The 19,411-nt window shown below is 40.4% G+C and overlaps 1 protein-coding gene across 2 annotated transcripts in view; it reads right to left on the bottom strand.

Moving 5' to 3' along the window:
* The window catches only part of PSMB7 (proteasome subunit beta 7), a 55,280-nt gene that overhangs the window by 22,159 nt on the left and 13,710 nt on the right, over window positions 1–19,411 (bottom strand). The window contains exons 6-7 of one of the 2 annotated variants that reach the window (XM_014529386.1): window positions 6,002–6,084; window positions 4,106–4,164 (exon numbers count right to left, since the gene is read on the bottom strand). In XM_014529386.1, the coding sequence (XP_014384872.1) occupies window positions 4,106–4,164; window positions 6,002–6,084 (142 nt within the window). The remainder of the gene's footprint in view (window positions 1–4,105; window positions 4,165–6,001; window positions 6,085–19,411) is intronic. The other variant, XM_005881526.2, reaches the window with a different exon arrangement.

The raw sequence follows: 19,411 nt of genomic DNA, 5'->3' as shown, positions 1-19,411 counted from the left end.
GGTGGCTGTGAGTCTCAGTTGGTTAATTACAAATGCCAAAACCTATCAAACTGTACATTTCATTATATGTAAATGGTACCTTAATTTATAAAACAGTGAGTTAATTTGAAAGTATTTTCAAAAAAGTGCAGATGGCATCTTGATATGGCAGAAATCTTAATTGTGGTGTACAAATGACAAGTTTAAGAAATGATGCTAGACTAGCCCTGTTCAATAGAAATATGTGAACAACATATACAGTTTTAAATTTTCTAGTATCTACATTTAAAAAAGTAAAAGTTGGTGAAATTAACTGTAATATTTTTATTTAACCTAATGTAAAATAGTATTATTTAATATAATCAATATAAATATTATTGAGATTTTAAATAAAAAATTCATACTGCCCTAGCTGGTTTGGCTCAGTGGATAGAGCATCAGCCTGCAGACCAAAGGGTCCTGGGTTCAATTTCAGTCAAGGGCACATACCTTAGTTGCAGGCTCCTCCCCGGCCCGGGCCCTGGTCGGAGCACGTGCAGGAGGCAACAATCAACGTGTTTCTCTCACATCGATGTTACTCTGTCTGTCCCTCTCTCTTCCACTCTCTCTAAAACATCAAGGGAAAAATATCCTCGGCTGAGGATTAACAAAAAATAAGCAAACTAACAAAAATCTGTACTAAGTCTCAGTTCTGACTAGCCACATCAAGTGCTCAATAGCCACATGTGGTTGGTGGCTACTGTACTGAACTGTGCAGCTAAACACAATGAGGAAACATTAATGGTTTTTAAGGAGGGAGGGACTTTCATTCCAAGGCACAGGTTTGTAGTTAAAACACACACACACACACACATACACACACACACACACAAACCATACAACTATGGACTTCCTCTAATTTGTTTCAACAATAAAGCCAAGAGTTTGCTTCATGAATATGACCTAAAAATGACTGTTTAGCAAACCATTCGTAATTACAATAGCCTAAAACTGCCCCCTCCCAAGGCAATTCTCTGTGCAGTGTGATCAGTTACTGTCCTGGCAATCCCTGCGAGATTGGAGAGGCAGCAATGCTCTCCTGGGTTTCTGTTTGAGGCATGTCCAGAATCCTTTCCCCGACAGAAAGGAATGAGCAAACTTAGTCATCCAACCCTGCAGTCTCAAAATAGACAAGAAAAGTCAAGGGTTTCTTGCCCCAGAAAATAAAAGCTTCCCAGGAAAACAGAAAATAAAAAGTTTGGAAATTTGAAACCAAAATATTTCCCTGATTTCTATGAAAATGCAGAACCAAATGACACCTTGGTCAAATTCTCTTCACAACGAAGTCACTAAAACAGTGTCCTCTCCACTTGGCGAGCAGTCTCAGCCTGCCCCTGAAGCCGCACCATTTCATCTTCACAAGAGCAAGCAGGGTGCCGGCGGGCAGCTGCCTGATCTTCACAACCAACTTTTTCAGTATCAACATCTCTAGATTTTTAAAGTATTATCTACTGACAGGTGTTACACTACTATTTGCCTGCTATTTACTGTTTAACTCACTTCACTGGAGAAGCAGGTGCTACCTTCACCTTAATAAAATGATTTTGTTGATTGTCAGTCTGATTCAAGTTTCAATAACTTCCGTGAATAAAAAAAGTCACCTGAAATTATAAATTTAGGTAATCAATCTGAAATAGAAATTTGAACAACCTGTTTAAAGTCTCGTAACTAACGCAGAATATGAAGTTCTCCAAGTTACAGATAAAATTGATCTAAGGAACACAGTCTTCAGATTGATAATATTAGAAGTATTATTGAAGGGATGATCACATTTCCCTTTACTTCTCCAAATCACACCAATATTAAATTCATGGCCTTTGAATAATTTCAAATCCAAACTCTAAAGAAATAATGTAAAATTACTTTAGCAGAGTGTTAAGTCACTTTTAATATACCTCATACCTCCGTTTCCTGCAATTCTCATTTTTCTTTAACATATGGAGGTCCCAATCAATTGGAAATAGACAAAGCTTTCAAGAAAATATGAAAAGATTAATGTGGTTTAAAGGAGGGCTTGACATTACTGAAGCAATTCTCTAACGAAAGCCACCAGTCCTTCTCCCTCTACCTTCATTATTTGTAATGGATCTGTGGAGCCTAAGGAACTCCTCTCCTTTAGTTACAAGACCAGAAAACCTTGTTTTTTCTTTTTCTTTTTAGTGACCTAGTATATCTTCTTTTTTTCTCTGTATTTAAGAACCCCAAACAGAAAATAATGCTGATATGGGAATAAATTTTCACATTGAGAAATGAGAACACAATCCTAATCTCATTTATAGTTGATACTTGGACCTGTTTACTACTCTTAATTGGAGCAAAATACTATTGTTCTTAGCCTAAAACACCTAGTTAAATCCTATCTTTAGTCAGGTGTTTTTATTCCTACAGATGTCCAAGAAAGGGAAGATCTAGCCATTAGCAACCAAGTCACTTATGTGTGTTATCTTCATGTACCCAAAGCGAAGTGGCTTCTGGCAGGAGACGGCTGTGCTGGCTGAGCAGCATCCACAACTCTACGTTCTCTGGCTCTCACGGCACTTGGCCTAAACCTACAGAGCAGAGGGAGCTTCAGAGCTCCAATGACACTTGGTGCTCCAATGACAACAAGCTGGTGAAAAAATAAAAATTTTTTTATCCTCATCCGAGGATATTTTTTCCACTGATTTTTAGAGAGAATGGAAGGTAGGGAGAGAAAAAAAATTAACACGAGAGAGACACATCGTTTGGTTGCCTCCCACACATGCCCTGACCGGATCTGGGGATCAAATCTGCAACCCAGGTACGTGCCCTTGACCAAGAATTGAACCCAAGACCCTTTAGTCCTCAGGCCGACGTTCTAACCCAGGGGTGGGCAAACTTTTTGACTCGAGGGCCACAATGGGTTCTTAAACTGGACCGGAGGGCTGGAACAAAAGCATGGATGGAGTGTTTGTGTGAACTAATATAAATTCAAAGTAAACATCATTACATAAAAGGGTACGGTCTTTTTTTTTTTTTTTTAGTTTTATTCATTTCAAACAGGCCGGATCCGGCCCGCGGGCCGTAGTTTGTCCACGGCTGTTCTAACCACTGAGCAAATCGGCCAGTGCAAAAACAATTTTTTTTTTAAATGAGCAATCCTCTCCAAGGATGATTAGGCATAAAGCTTTGTCAAAAAGTAATTCCCAGAGACATCCTATTTATTAAAAATAGGGTAAACCACTCATAAACAGCCTACTACTGTTAAAACAAGTGAATACTACCCATCAAAAATTAACATCTATCAAAAAACTAAGAGCACATGATGAAAGCTGGCTTCAGGACTTGTGTGCCTACAAGCTGGTTTAGTGGCAAGGATAAAGCACAATGGGGAATAACATGGTGCCAGGAAGTATCCAAGCACATGAACACTCCTATGAAAGTGAGAACGCAAGACCTGTGGGCTTGTTCTTGGAGATTTGGGAGAGAGGGGGTTGCTTAATGGGGGTACATCTATCATTAAAGCAGACTTGGGTGGAATGTCATTCAGAAGATACCACCTTCCCCCACCACCAAAGAAAATATAATAAAAGAATGTCTTTATAAATGTGTTTGAGACACTAGATCCATCACACTGACAACAGTCCACTACACTCAAGGTCTCATCCCCATCTTCTGCTGCCAGATGTAGAACAATCTATAGGGATTTTTAAAATTGCCCTCACTTTCAGACCAGGTCTGTGAGACAGACAAAGACATTCATAGTTTCTCTATTCTTAATAAGAAAACAAAAAACCTGTCATTCTGAGATACCATGACACAGAAAGCTTAGTACATAAGAAAACATTCGACACCGCAGCAGCATTTACAGCCAAGAAGACTCCTAAACAGCCCAAAGCCAGAGCAAAAGCTGAACAGTGCTGACCTCAAGCCCAAGAGGCACGCAGGGCCACTCCAAGTGAAGCTTTCCCTGAGCAACCGGTCTTCTCAGCAAACACAGTGTCTGTGCCAACGAGCATTCCAACTAACAACAGTGCTGTACAAGCTTTGGAGGAATCAGCAATTTGCAAATGTTCGACATACAACTGGAAAAATATTTGCAAGAATAAAACTGCAGGGACTTACATACCTCCATATCTGGCCTAAACTTAGCTTCAAACACAGCCATTGCTGCCAAGGAGCCAGAACCTGTAAGAAAAAGATGCATTTTTAGTGTATTTACCAACTCCCAGCTTCTCAAGTTACCTTGGGGCAGTAACAATGGCAAAACATGCCCAGTGTCACATTCAAGTACAGTGTAAATATTAATCCTATAGGAACACATAAACCAGGTAAATACTGCTCTTCAAAAGCCTGGAGTCACACTTACCACTATCTTGGGTAAACCTGCAACTGGCCCCACTTCTACTACTGATAGTAGTAATTGTAAATTATTTACAATAAAGTGCTGAAGCAGGAAAATGAGGTTATGGAGAATCTGTATTTTTTCAAAAAGTGAATGCCACATAATTTCATATATCCTATGCCGTGAGTCTTGTGCTCCACAACTGTGCCCTGGCAGGCTGCTGGGTACAGCGCTAAATACCAAGCCAGTTAGAAAGAATAGATTGTTTTAATGAGCTGGCCCTGGTAGAGTCACCTTGACATGCAGGGAAGAAACTACAGCACCAGCAATGGTAATAGGACTGCGAGCCACAGCCACCAGGATATTCCAGCTACAACTGTAAAACACTTTATTATGTGGCATTTATTTAGAGCTATTATTTTTAGTTTGTACTTTGAAGAGTAACAGCTGAGTAGACAAAATGACAGACAAAGAAACAAAAATTTATTATCACAATAGCAAATGGCTGAAAGGTTATGCTGCATAGATATTAACAGATGGCAAATTTCCCCCCACAAAAGTAGGATGTAAAGGCATTACAAATAAGTACAGGCTCCCTGAGAATGGATGTTAAAAGGCAGTGCAGTGCTATTTGAAATTTTTAAATTAAACTTGCTTTGTTCAGAAACCAGAGAATCTTTAGAAAACCATCATCTTGTCTTTACAGTCCTGGCAATATCTCAGGATACTCTACCTTTAGAAAGAAGATAGAGTTGCCCACAATTTTTTACTCCAATTAGAAGATTTTTTTGGCATTTATTACTTTTTAACTTGTTTTGCATAACACTATCTATTTAGCTGGGTCACAGAGAAAACCATATTTTCTATTTAAAATGATTTGTGTACATCGCTTGACCACCTCAATGGTTTAGCAAAGGAAAAAGGCAGCGATTAAACAGTTTCAAATGAGGTGTCCTGCTGATTTTATCAAGTCTGCTGAATGTATAATGAAAAAGGAGAAGCTGACAGCAATGCTGCATTGAGAAAATACAGACTACCTTATCTGAACCATTTAAGGAGGTCCAATTATAGATCAAATTTAAAGGGTAGAAACAGCAGATTTACAGACACAAATCAATGAACATGGTAATCCCAATGAATATGACAGATACTCCTGTTACGGAATATTGCTGCGGTTGAGGATCATTACCTTCACAGCACCAGATACATCACATCTAAAGCAGTAGGAAGCGTCAAGTGGAGACCGGCATTACAAGCAATGACTATTCATTTAGGCTTTGGGAGCAAAAGGCAACCCCATTTTCCCCTCTCAGAATTTTTTCTCTTTTCAAAAAAAAGGGGGGGTGTTATTTAAAGGACTATTATAAGCAGTTCAGAAAGAGTAAAAATTAAAGATATATTAAGGTAATGCACCCAAATAATACTAGCAGATATGCCAGAGCAAATTCACCAAAACCTCTTAATTTCATAGTAAACGTGTCCTTAAAAATCTGGAAATAGAGTAGTCTATTAATATTTTGTGAGTCACACGTTTACTCTGAGATTCAGGGATCAAGAGGAAAAGTAACCTACGTGTCTGTTTGAAGGCACAGGTTAAGAACCAATCTCAGACTTGGTAGTAAAAAGCAGGCTGGTTTTGTATGCAAATAAAGAAATCTCAGAAAAAATACGTTTAATTACAAAATGCTCCTGCAGAGCGCACAACAGCATGTGACATGGTCCAAGAATATCTCTGTGAAGAGTCAGGGTAACCACACCAGAGGCTGAAATAAACATTAAAAAAGGATAGGGGAAGGTTAGAGAACAACCAAAGGACTTGTATGCATGCATATCAGCATAACCAATGGACACAGACACTGGGGCGGTGGGAGCTTGCCCGGGGTGGGAATGGTTGGCGGGAAGGGGCGGGGGTGGTCAATTGGGGGAAAAGGAGACATATGTAAAACTTAAAATGAAAAAATAAAATAAAAAGATATAAAATGTTGTTTACAGAGGGATCTAGAAAACTCAAGTAATATATCTTAATTTTAAATAAAACATCTGGCCCTAACCGGTTTGGCTCAGTGGATAGAGCGTAGGCCTGCAGACTGAAAGGTCCCAGGTTCGATTCCGGTCAAGGGCATGTACCTTGGTTGTGGGCACATCCCCAGTAGGAGGTGTGCAGGAGGCAGCTTATTGATGTTTCTCTCTCATCGATGTTTCTAACTCCCTATCCCTCTCCCTTCCTCTCTGTAAAAAATCAATAAAATATATTAAAAAAACAAAACAAAACATTTGATTAATGGATGTGGGAAAAAAAGGATAGGGGAAGGGCAGGTATCTAAGAGCTAACAACTTTGTGGAAAACTAGAATCAATTATTGTAAAAGGGTAAAAGGTAAAACCACGCTTATCTTAAAGGCATTCTTCCTTAAAATTTACTAACCCTGTTTTTTCTTCTTTGCCATCCTTTCTTTGGACTGTTTCACAGTAAATAAATTAGTTTTACTCTGATTTTTCCTGGGCACATCTATTTTCTTCTGCTTAGCTCCATCCACCATTTCAAGAAATGAAAAATATTTCCCTCCCAATATAATTCTTCATTTATCCAAAAATATTTTTTCCTGCTTAGGAACAACACTGCAGACAAAATTTCTGTAAGTGCAAATTACATATTAAATCTAAACTCTTGGAACAAAATGTATCTATCCAGTGTGGGGTTGCTTCACACTATCAGACACTGATTTTTAAGAGCTGGAAGGTGTAGGAGAAATAAACATAGAAAGGACACAGAGGTCCTTATTACACTGTATTTCTGCTTCCCCCTTTACAAGGCATGCCACCCCCAACACACACACACACACACACACACACACACACAGCGTTTTCTGGAAAGCAGGAGCTTGCTGAACTGCCTGATTGTTTACCCTGAGACAAAAAATAAGTGGACTACAAATAAACTTGAAAATAAAGGGAGATTCAATATTAAAAACAATTTCTAAGTCACTTGCAAATTAGCTCCTGCTCCCAGCTTTTTAAAAAAGGAGGACTTTGGCGCCCCCTTTTCAGAAATATACAGAAGTGTTGACTTTGTCAACAGGTTTCTAGGAAACTCTGAATGTGTGTCTGCTGTTTAGAAAACTGAAGTTAGAATTTCAAATAGGACTGCAATTGCCCAAAGTGGTCAGAGAACAAGATGCAAATTTTCACAACATTTCAAGGCAAGTAAACTTGGGGAAGGAAGAAGGAGTTGGCCATTAAGAAGAAAAAAGATGGTAAACTCAATGAGACCAGTACCCTTTAATAATTTCATTCAAGTTTCCTAGGTTTGTTTCAACACCTCTTAAAACTACATATGTATAATAAATCATCAGACAGATGCCAAACTAGTATAGCAGCCATGTGATCTACAAAATGTTTAAATATTTATATCCCATTTTCCCCATGAACCATAATAATGCCCTAAGACATTCCATTATCTCAGCATCAACCTACCTGGCACTTTCATACCAAAACCAAGACAAAAATCCTTTGAAGGAACATTTACCCTGATTTTCTATTCCAAAAACAATTAGGACTATTTGCTTTCCCTTTAAGGAATAAGTAAACAGAACAGCCAGGGGGCAGTGTACATGGTAGAGGGGCCTCTGCTTTACGTAAGAGGCATGTCAGGTGAAGGAAACTGATATCGGAGGGAACAGTATGCTTCTCACCAGGGTAGGTGAGCTCTGGGAGCAACGGGTGTGGGGCCTGTCCTCAAAGAACTTACAATAAGGAGAAGGCAGCCAAGGGGGAAGAAAACAGCCTCCTGTTGAGCACCCACTGTGTTCTGCACACCATATGTCATTTAGTCATCTGCACAGCAACCCACTGAAGTGATAAAGCTTCTTATTTATTACAGGACTAATAAGCACAGGGCAGAATTCCTATCTCTGGTGTGACTCTATGTCACTCTCTCCTACAAAAAGTTCTATGTGCCACAATAGTTCAGAGCAGACACACATGACTGACCTTCCATGACGAGGTCTCTGTCTCCCTCAGTCCCCTCCTCCTCTCCAATACATACACACTTGACACTCCAGCAGCACAAAACTGACAATAATTTCCTAAATTCTCATACCACCTCAAGCCTATCCCACCTGGGCACATAGTAGTCCCTTGCCCCTCGATAGTCCAAACAGCTCCTAGTTACCCTTTACACCCCAGCTGAGAGATTACCTCTTCCCAGAAGCCTTCCCTAACCACCACCCACCCAAGAAAGTTTCACTCTCATCTCTGTACCTTGCCCATCCTTTCATACCCGCATCTCCCATGCCTAGTAGTTTCTGGCACACAGAAAGCACTAAACAGAATTTGTTGAGTTAAGCTGGGCTGATTTGAGTACAACTTCCAAATGGAAGAGCTGGGGAAACTCTGAGCTGGCCCTCAAGGAGTGATGACAGCAGTAAATGCCTTGATAAAGTGTAAAATAACATTTATTGCCTAATTTACCATACTGGGATGAATCTAAGACAAACTCAAATGTAAAGCAAGCTCAATTTTCAAAAAGAAAAAAAGGCTTTAAACCCACAAAACCATGTCCTATTATACATCCTAGCCTGGTCCAAATCTCTGTGATATTATAAGAGTGAAATGCTCTCCTTGGATTTCTGCATTTTATTACCAAAGCTCCCTGTCTCATCAGTAGTTTCCATGTAGCTGCTCCTTAGCAACCTCCACCAAGGCTGCCTTTTTCAGCCCACCCACAGTTACTGAGTAGCCAGAGAGCCTTCCAGAACAAAGCTCTTTAAAACAGAAAAACGAGATGCAATTCAGCGACCAGAATTTAGAGAGATGACTGTGCAAGACACTGTTTATGGCTACCTAGTCATCCACTGACTTACCTCCTGCATCCCTGTCTTCCCCCAAGCTTCCCCGAGCTCACCCACAGCACCCACACACACCCACTGGGCTCAATCACTCCCAACTCCCGAAAAACCACCAAGCACCAAACCTCCCAGCAGCAGAGCTGTGTGTGGAGAGAGACAAGAACAGGGAAGGAGACACAGCTCAGCCCTCTCATCCACACGGGCCAGGAACTGCTCTGCACGGCCTCGCCCTGGCTGCCCTGTTGGGTGCTCATTAAAAGAATTTCTCCTGCCCTAGCTGGGTGCCTCAGTTGTTTGGAGTGTCATCCTGTACACCAAACAGCTACGGGTTCAATTCCCAGTCAGGGCACATACCTAGGTTGTGGGTTCAATACTCAGTTAGGGTGCGAATGGGAGGCAACAGATCAATGTTTCTCTCTCACATCGATGTTTCTCGCTCTCCCTTTCTCTCCCTCTAAAATCAATAAAAACATATCCTCAGGTGAGGATTAAAAATTTTAAAAAGAATTCCTCCTTTAACAAATGCCTCTGTGAGTCCCAGAAAGCACAGTCTGCTCCCATCTGACTGTCAGGGATTCCTCACCCATGAGCGTCAAGATGCCACTGTGGGTGCCTAAACTGCTGACCTCCAGAAGAAGGGGGTTGCAGGCACAAATGCCACCAGTGGCCACATCTCCAGCCAATCTTTTTTAAATGAAATACCTGTTAGTAATAACAGGACCTTGGCTTAAATTAAAAAAAAGAACAACTTCTATAAACAATGTAAAATATAAGCCCTGAAACTCAAAAAACAAAAGCAGCATACAGGGCATTAATAACTGAAAAGAGCTCAGGGAAAAATAACATCAGTACACCAACAAAAAAATGAGACAGTAGGTCACACACACACAAAAAGGCAGAGACCTATACACATTTAGAAACACCGTTCAAGATCACTATTAATCAAAGAAATATAAATTGAAATTAAATAACCTTTTCTGCCTTTTAGATGAGCAAAGATTAAAAAGAATAATACCCAATGCTAACAAAGATGTGGTAAAATGGGCACTCTAACATGCTTGTAGAAGCAAAAATGGGTAGATCTTTTCTAATGGGCAATTTAGAAGTAGCAATCAGAAAACATAAAGCTATACATACCCTCCAAACCAGCAATTCTACTGCTAGAGAGTTATTCTAAAAAAAAATTAATAGACAAGTACCTAAATTATGTATATAATTATGTATATTAAAAAATCACTATTTAGATTAGCAACAAAAAAATAGAAAAACTGGAGGTAAAGATTCAACAATCAAAAGATATGGAAAATAAATAATAAAATACTATATATACATTTATTAAACATGACAATATTTTTTGGCAATGGAAAGATGTCCATCCTATATAATAAAGGACTAGTATATAAATCGACTGAACAGCGGAACAACCGTTCGCTATGACGTGCACTGACCACCAGGAGGCAGACGCTCAATGCAGGAGCTACCTCCTGGTGGTCAGTGTGCTCCCACAGGGGAACACCTCTCAGCCGGAAGCCAGGCTCACGGCTGGCGAACACAGCGGCAGTGGCAGGAGACTCTCCCACCTCCACAGCAGCACTAAGGATGTCTGACTGACAGCTCCCAGACTGCGAGAGGGCACAGGCCAGGCTGAGGGACTCCCCCCTGTCCCCCCCCCCAATCCCCAGTGCACAAATTTCATGCACCAGGCCTCTAGTGATCTAATATTTAATTGGGGGGGTGGGGGGGGTGGAATGACATATTCCAAAGCAATATTAACAGATATGCTTATACAATACATATTATACAAATCTGGAACAACATAAAATATTACACTTATTTCTGGGTCGTGCTATTTACTTTCTGCTTACATTTTTTCTTTCTATTTTTCTTCAAAGACCATGAATTAATTGCAATTTTTTATGGTATAAGCTTAGATAAAAATGAGAATTCGACATTGCAGAAACATGGGAGGGGAAAAAAAGGCAAAAAGACCAAGACCTTACCAGCTGTCACAGTCTTGCTGTGTAACAGCAGCAGCATGCCGCTTATTCCTAAAATTTGTATACAGGGGCCTGATGGTCAATCCATGCATGAGTCAATAGTCCCAAGTAACAACAGTAATCAATCATCACAAACAAATAAATACACCACGTCTCTCTACCAACGTCCTTCCTTAGAATGCTCTTAGAGGTAAAAATCATCCTCATAATGAAGTCCTTTGAGCATATCAGTGCCAAGCCAGATCCCACTTATCCAGAAGTCTACCCCGTGGCCAAAAAATTACTGAAAGGACCACAACAAACATAGTACACATGGTGTTGAAGAAATTTCGAAGCAGTCACATCAGTTTTGTCTGTTCTTCAGACGTGGCAGGTAGCAGTAGTCCTGTTTTACAAAGCAGGGAGACTAAACCTCGATGAGGAATTTGCCCATATCACACAGCCAATGCTTAGCAAATCTGGGAATGTGCGCCCAGATCATCTGAATTTAAAGTGTCCAACATCTGGCCAATGTGGCTCAGCTGGTTTAGTGTTGTCCTGTGCACCAAAAGATCGCTGGTTTGATTCCGGTCAGGGCACATGCCCTAGTTGCAGGCTTGATCATGAGATCAATGTTTTTTTCTCTCTCTCTCCCCCTTTCCCTTCCTCTCTCTCTAAAATCAATAAAAACATTTTTGAAAAAATAAAAATATTTTAAAAAATAAAGTGTCTGACATTCCTTCCATTCTACCATGTTGCCTCTTAAAAAACAAAGCCAAAAGCTTAAAATCAAGATTAGCAAGTAAGCATGAAAGCAGCTGTATTTTCTTAGCTCCCCACCCCAAAAAAGCATGCTATCTAAGTTTTCTTCAGATATCAGCAGAACAATTACCACACATCTGGATATAGTTCATTTGTGTTGTTTTGCTTGGAAATTCAAATGAGACTGGGATTTTAGTTAAATGTTTTAAATGATTAAACAGATGCCATTCACTGTTTAGCAATACCACTCAGGGTCTGTTATGAGTCTTTATTTTAAAATAGCCCCATTCAAAACAAATTAAATTAGTCTCCATTTTCTAAAACCACTGAAGGTGTTTATCAGCATTAGTAGCTCAATTTGAACCTAACTTTTCCTGAAAGAATAACACAACTCAAGAAAAAATATGAAATGTATAAAAAAAATTTACCATCTGAGATATTGCTTTTACTTGCTCTATTTATTTAAAAAGACCTTCATTTGTATGGCTTTTTTTAAAACATGAAACATTTTTATAGAGTTCATTGAAATACTAAATCAAACAGCAATTCTAGAAACTATGTTATCAGACATACTGAAGAAACAATATAAGACTGAATAATCTTCTAAAACCTGCTGCTCTAAGTCAAACTCTAGGAAGAATCTGGAAGCCAGCGGGTAGAAATGTGCTTTAAGGTCTACGCTCACAGACTCTCAGACGGGGCTGGAGAAAATTTATTGAAGGCCTTTTAGGACCTGGACCTTGACCTCAAGTGGTGTAAGTATTTCCCCATTTTACAAGCAAGGAAACTGAGGCTCAGCTAGTTTAAAGGTAATACAGCCATTAAGAAGTGGAGCCAAGAGTCAAACCTAAGTCTTGTGTCTCTTAAGCGCATGCACTGAGGGCAACTTCCAACTCCTTCCTTCAAACAAACCATGCCAGGTGCCCACTTGGCAGCAATTCTGGAAACACATAGATGGGACAGGAGTGGCACTTCCTCACTGTTTCCCCCCAGCACATCACTGAGTTCCCTCTCCCAACCCTGCAAAGCTGACAAGCTACTCCAGGAAGCATCATCACATCAAGCACCATGTGCATGCTGGCCCTGAAACTGCAGTGAAGCAGGCTACGCCCTAGCTCCCTCCCCCACACAAAGGGGATGAAGACAGAATGCATCTTCCTCACAGGGTGGCTGGAGACTTGAAGGAGAGGACATGTAAAGCAGAATACCTGGCACATAGTAAAAGCTCAATAAAAGCTAGCTACTGTAATTATTCCAAGACAAGGTCCCCATCCTCCAAGACCATCTTATACAATCATTCTTAGCAAGTCATACGGTTGGCAGCTTTAATGGAAACAGAGGTCTTCAAAATCTCTTCTCTCAAAGTCATGACGTTCTGAGAACCAGCAGGATTTCTACTCCTTTTCCCATCAATTTAACCAGATTGTTTCAGAGAGAGAAAAAGCTGTTCCTCCTGCTAAGGAGGGTCCACTGTAAGCACCCAGGACCTGCCTGGCACTGTGGCCTGCCAGGTATAAGGTATATGCAGCGATAAAAGAGACACACACAACTTTCTAATTCATCAGTGTCAGCTCTCCCTGACAGAGCGCTTACTCACACTTGCTCATTGTTAGTCCACTGGCCACTCATCCTGGGTGAAATTTGGTGCTTTCCACAGCCCATGGACTGGGGTCATTTTTCACTCTGTTCCTGTCTACAGGGCCGAGTCTCTGGCAGTTGGTGCTTGCTCTGGAGGCCAATGCTGCCAATGTGTGAAGAGCTGATTTATGAATATAAAACAATGTTGGTGCCAGGGGACCACGTTCAGCCACTAGAGAGCACTGGAACACCTCTCATGGCCCGGGAAAATTCAGACACCGACTTGAAGTGGTTTAATTGTATGCATGCATTTCATTATAAGTCCTGGCCAAAAGCTTCCAGGCGAGGCAGGCCAAGCAATCAGACAATCTTGCATGGGTTGCTGAAATCCAGATTTGTCCTTTGTCAGCATAAACAGTTTAATTTGATGTTTTCACTCCTGAGTAAGCACTGAGTATTACATTTAAACCCCTTGTGAGGGGAAGAATGCTTCCTTTTCATCAGCAAATGTACCTCAATGTCAGAGAGTCTATCTTTTATTCCCAATGAATAAAAAAAAAATATTCCATTTAATATGCTTAGAAATAGATTTTTTAAAGCACCCAACATTTTCACTCAAAATTAATTTTTCAAAAAAGGCAGTTCTTTTTCTAAACATAATGTAGTCAAAAAGGAGTTAAATTTTACTCTAAGTAAATAATTTAAAATACCACCTTAAGGGAACAGGGATTTTTCTTATAATTGCAAGTGCAACTTCTCATTGACCTGACAGATTATAGACACTTATTTTTAAGAAAAGACTAACAATCGGGGCATTCAGGCCAAAAGTGTGAAAGGTTTTATTTTTATTAATGTATTTTAATGAAATGTCACAAGATCCGAGGACAGAAAATTGTTCTCTTTTAAACAGAGGAGCCACCTAACCCTATGTTTAGGAAATAAGACGAGGATGAAAATTATGCCTCTCTTAAGCAGACTCCAACATCATCAGGCCCTGCCAAGAAACAGAGGCTCAGTCAGCAAGTGCTCTGCTGGGCGAGGGCACACACTTCCCCTCCTACTGCGGGCGCTCACGGTAGTCTTCGCGGACAGGTCTTTCAAAGGCAGCCTTTCCTCTGGTCCACATTCCAAAATAACTTCCCAAAGTCCAGGTTATTCTACTTTGCAGGTCTTTACCAAGTTTTCATTTCCTTCAGAGCACTCAAGGGCAAAGGACCACAGAGTTTAATAATTTATAAAACACATCTAGTCTTAATCATAAGTAAAGGTTTATCTTGTCCATAGAGCCTGTGTGCAAACAATAAGAAATCCTACTTACTGTAAAAAATGTGCACAGCCCTTTTACATATATTTCCTCACTTAATTCATCTGTGGACTAGTTGCTATTATCTCCATTTTATAGATGGAAAAAAATAAAGTTCAGAGAGGTGAAGGAACCTACACAAAATCACACAGCTAGTAATGACAGATCCGGCTGACACAAATTTCTAGTTTTAAGAACTCTGCAGTGAAAAGTCTTCGGATGCATAAAATGACTTTCCACTTATCTGTCCAATAAGAAAGTAAAAGAGTGTCGAGCCTTAGGTTATGAGAGTATAAAGGCACTTTTCTGTAGCAGGGCCAATTCTGAACCAAGGGCAGGTAAGGATGAACTAGTTACCTGAAGTGGGGTTTGAAAACAAAAGACTGCATTTAACTGTTCTGAAAGAGACTCCTGGCCAGGACTTTTACTTGGTTGTAGACTAAGGATTGAACCCAAGACAGGAAGAGTAGCACCCTACATATTAATTCAATACCTCACCATTTTGCCTACAATAGACATTCAACATTTTTATGCAGTATCAATAACAAAGTCCACTCTAATTAGAATAGATTAAGAACTGGCAAGCGCTGGCTATATTACATTCCCAGTATGTAACATGATGAATTTTAGAAGTAAATATTTTCTCATTTCCTAACAAAATGGCACCATCTATTGGCTTAGTACCACCTTTGCAGCAACCAGGAATCAAGATGCATTAAGTCAACTTTCATGAGCTTTTGGTTCCCTGTTTAATTCCTGGCATTTCATACCAAATAATTTTTAAAATATAAAATCTATGCATTGCACATTTTAAATCTTCTGAAATGCATCTTATACTAAGCAAAGCAGGAAAAACTGCCAGAGAAATCCTAGTACACAGACCTGCACACAGAGACTGTGTTAGCACTAAAATTATCAAAACACCATGCACATAACACCACACTGTGCTACATAAAGACTTTGACATATGGTATTCCACTTAATCCTCACATTTTCCAGGGGACAGTTCCTCTAACCACCATTTTACAGAAAAAGACACCAATGCTCATACTCAAAAGCTAATATTGGACTTAGATTGGAACCCAGTTGGACTCCAAAGCCCAGTTCTTTTCACTGTCCCACACTACCTCAAAGCGCAACAGGAAGAGCAACACGTGCACGGAAGAAACGTGTTCACACACAAAATGACACTGCAGCATCCCAACGCCCTGTGATCTTCCCAAGTCAAAAACCATCAGCTTGTTTTTAGAAATGAGGGGTTTGAGGTTCTGAGAGATTACGGGACTAACCCTGGTCAAGCAGGGCTGGGACTGAAGCCAGGGCTTCCATCTCTTTTTCTAGGATTACAGGTGATACTTCAGCTGGTTACAGAAAGCCTGCTCTGGGTGGTCACCTACTGTATGGACAAAGTTCCCACCAGAATAGGGTTCCCTCCACTGCATAGCCCCTGACCCACAGAGAGCAGGGGCCGAGGCTCACTCCAGTGCTGATTGGGACACACGCCTGGGGAATCCCTGCAGAGTCACATGGCCCATGAAAAGGATTTCCAGCAACACCAGAGCCATGAAGTCCACATGCCCTCTAAGAAGCTGCCATGTAGGCCTACATACAGAGTTCACACCTGATCTAAGAGTTGAAAATGAATGTGGAAAAAATACTTGCCTTCTTCTAGTGCATTAATTTTATACAGCGCAGGAACATTTTCAAAATCGAGTCATGCAGAGATATCAAAATGTTTGCACAAAGGTTGCGCTTCAGTGTAAAAATACAGAGAAAGTGGCAGACCTGAATTCCCTGCCATTGTTCTTATGTTCCAGCTTAATTTCTGAGACTCATTTTTGCCCACAAGGTGAGACAGCAGTATGTTTACTACTCTATCCTGCATCTTTTTAGTCACTAGGGGGCTCTGTAAATTGGGACTTGAGAGGTACATTCCAGTAATTAGGAAACTGCATAGCCAGTTTATCTGGAGATTGAATTTTACCCGAATGGTCTGAGAGTGACCCAAGTCGTCCCTGATGGTGCATACCAATGTTTATTCCTTAAGTTAGAATTCCGAAATTGTCCAAGGGCCTCATTTCCAGGAATGTCGTGCTTGAAATTTTATTCATATTAATTCTCTATGTGAATAAGTGGGCAAAAACAAAAATTGTATATACCTTGCCAATGCTGCTCAAGGAACACTGCCAAACTAATAGCAAAAGATTGTCCCCAGGCTTCTCCTGACACCACTTCAGTCTGCCTAATAAAGGAAAGCTGGCAAGTTAAAAGAATAAGCTAATTAATCTGAGAATTACATTTTGTCTATAAAAAAATAGAACCATAATCCTTTTCCCTTAGAGGAAAGAAAAGTCAAAGAATCTTGCCTGGCTTTCAACAATCACACCAATCAATCATCTGAGTCTCGTGAAAATTATTTTCTTAAAAAAGAAATAATTAAATAAAACTTAAGAAACCCCTGTTTTTTTAGAATAAACCAAATCACATTTGGTCTGGACCACATGCCACACACCACTCACAGCAATAACACAGCCAAGGGGAACAATCACAGTGAATGGGGTCCCCTCCCATATCATGCACCTTCCCAGCTATGTGATCTTAGCATACCTTTGTGAGCCTCAACTTCCTCATTTGTAAGACAGGGGTAACAGCACCCACCTCACAGTCTTGCAAAGATTAAATCAGTAAAGCATGTGCAGCAGCTGAAAAGCTGCTGGATGCGTGACGTTCTCATGGTCAACACCACGTCCATAAAAGGTTTTAGGACAGAAGCTGTCCAAGAGCCACACCATACGGAGTTTGATAGATTCTTCTCCTCAGTGAACCCTCGGGAAGGCGAGTCCTCAGAGAGGAGGCTCCTGGACTCTGCTCAATGAGCTGTGCCAGCATGTTCAAGATGCACACGGCAAGACAGGTGTCTTCTAGTCAATGCAAATTAAGAGTAGCCTTCAGGCGCCTGGCTAGTCGCCAACACAGGCCCATGAGTAGACAAAATTTGGACACCCTTGTCTTACGGGTAATTTGTAACTTCCAGCTCTTACTGTCAAATCACTCCGATTAAAAAAAAAAAGATTAATTACAAAGATATTTTCATTTCTTATAATAAAAAACTTATAATTTAACTAAAGCTTGAGAATTTGCATGAAATATTCATTTTCTCACTTAAGCTACATTCATGAAAAGCCTCAGTCCACAGTGAATGTCAATGTTCCATGGGAGCCATTCATTTAGGAGGCCCTCTATTTTACCTACAGTTTGAGGTTTAGTTTGTAGCTCACCCAAAATTAGTAACATGAATTAAAACAAAGTCCACCAAATTTTGGCAATTCTAGGAATCTCTCCCAAAATCCAGCTCCCCAGCCTCTCAGAGGGAAAAAAGAACAAAAAATAACAACAGAAGACGGCTTTCATTTGGAAGAAAGGCAGCCCTGCACAGCTACCACCACAGGCAAAGATGTGTACAAACCGGCTAGGAGTGAACAATGGCTAAGAAACTCAAAGAAAAAGACAAAGACAGGGCAGTACGAAAACTGTATTTTCTTTTACAATCTCTGGGAAAGGGCTTCTCTCCCAATGAACTCAGATTAGAAAAAAGTAAAAATAAAAATCATGCTGTCTTGGGGTGGTATAATTTTTTATATTGTGTATAATTTTTTAAATTTTCCTTTCATTCTATAAAACTGTTTCAGTAAATACTGTGTTTAATGTGCAGGATGGAAAATCTGCACAAAGAGTGGTCGAAAGCATGCAAAACAAACGCCCGTCAGGAATTTGTATAAATATTTTCAGTATTTAGAAGCAAGGCTTAATAGCTTAATGAAGTAACACGTGTAAGACAATCAAATCAAAGCAGCTGTGTTGTACTGGGCTTGCTTGAGCTAGAAACAAGGGTTCAAATCCCAGCTTTGCCACTTACAGGCAGAGCAATAAGAGGCAAGTTACTAAATCACTCCTTTAAGTTTCAGCCATTTTCATCAATAAAATGGCAATGACAGCATCCCTTCCATAGAATTTTAACTGAAAATAATGTAACAGCATGCTCTGGCACAGAAACACTCCATAATGTGCTTTAAATGTGAACTAATACTAAGCTTTAAAAAGAAGGGGGGGGGAGGGGGAGAAGAACCTATCACACATGCAATGCTCTGTGCTCTCCTGGAGCCACACAAATGGAACACAGTCTACACCAACTCTCTTCCAGCGGTGCTGTAAACTGCCAGTTCACAAACAATAACCGGCCGCTAAGGTTTCTAGCGCTAAGTTTCAGACATTCTTTGGCACGAGTGAGTTAGAGGACCAGAAAATTAACCACCAAATATTCACAGAGTCACACAGGAGTCTGCAACTCTGGGAGTAAAATACAAATTCTACTCTCAAATTTTCGCAGGGGCAGGAGGGACAATGGCTAGGGAAAGTAGAGTTTGGACAAGGTTGGAATTCTGGAATTCTGTTTCACACAAATACCATGAGGGGAACATAGTAACTCAGCCAGGGGTAGTCCCACAGAATGGCTTCTGGCTGCCCTAGGATGAGGAGTAGGAAGGCTTGGGCGGGTCTCTGAAGGCAGCAGCACTGCAGCAGTGGGTGTGAGCGCCTGCTCAGGGAGGCAAGGGGAACTATTGAAC

Source organism: Myotis brandtii, unplaced genomic scaffold (genome assembly GCF_000412655.1).
Source record: "Myotis brandtii unplaced genomic scaffold, ASM41265v1 scaffold68, whole genome shotgun sequence".
NCBI classification, from domain to species: domain Eukaryota; kingdom Metazoa; phylum Chordata; class Mammalia; order Chiroptera; family Vespertilionidae; genus Myotis; species Myotis brandtii.
The sequence above is the reverse complement of the archived record's forward strand: the minus strand, read 5'-3'. Positions and strand labels throughout refer to the sequence as shown.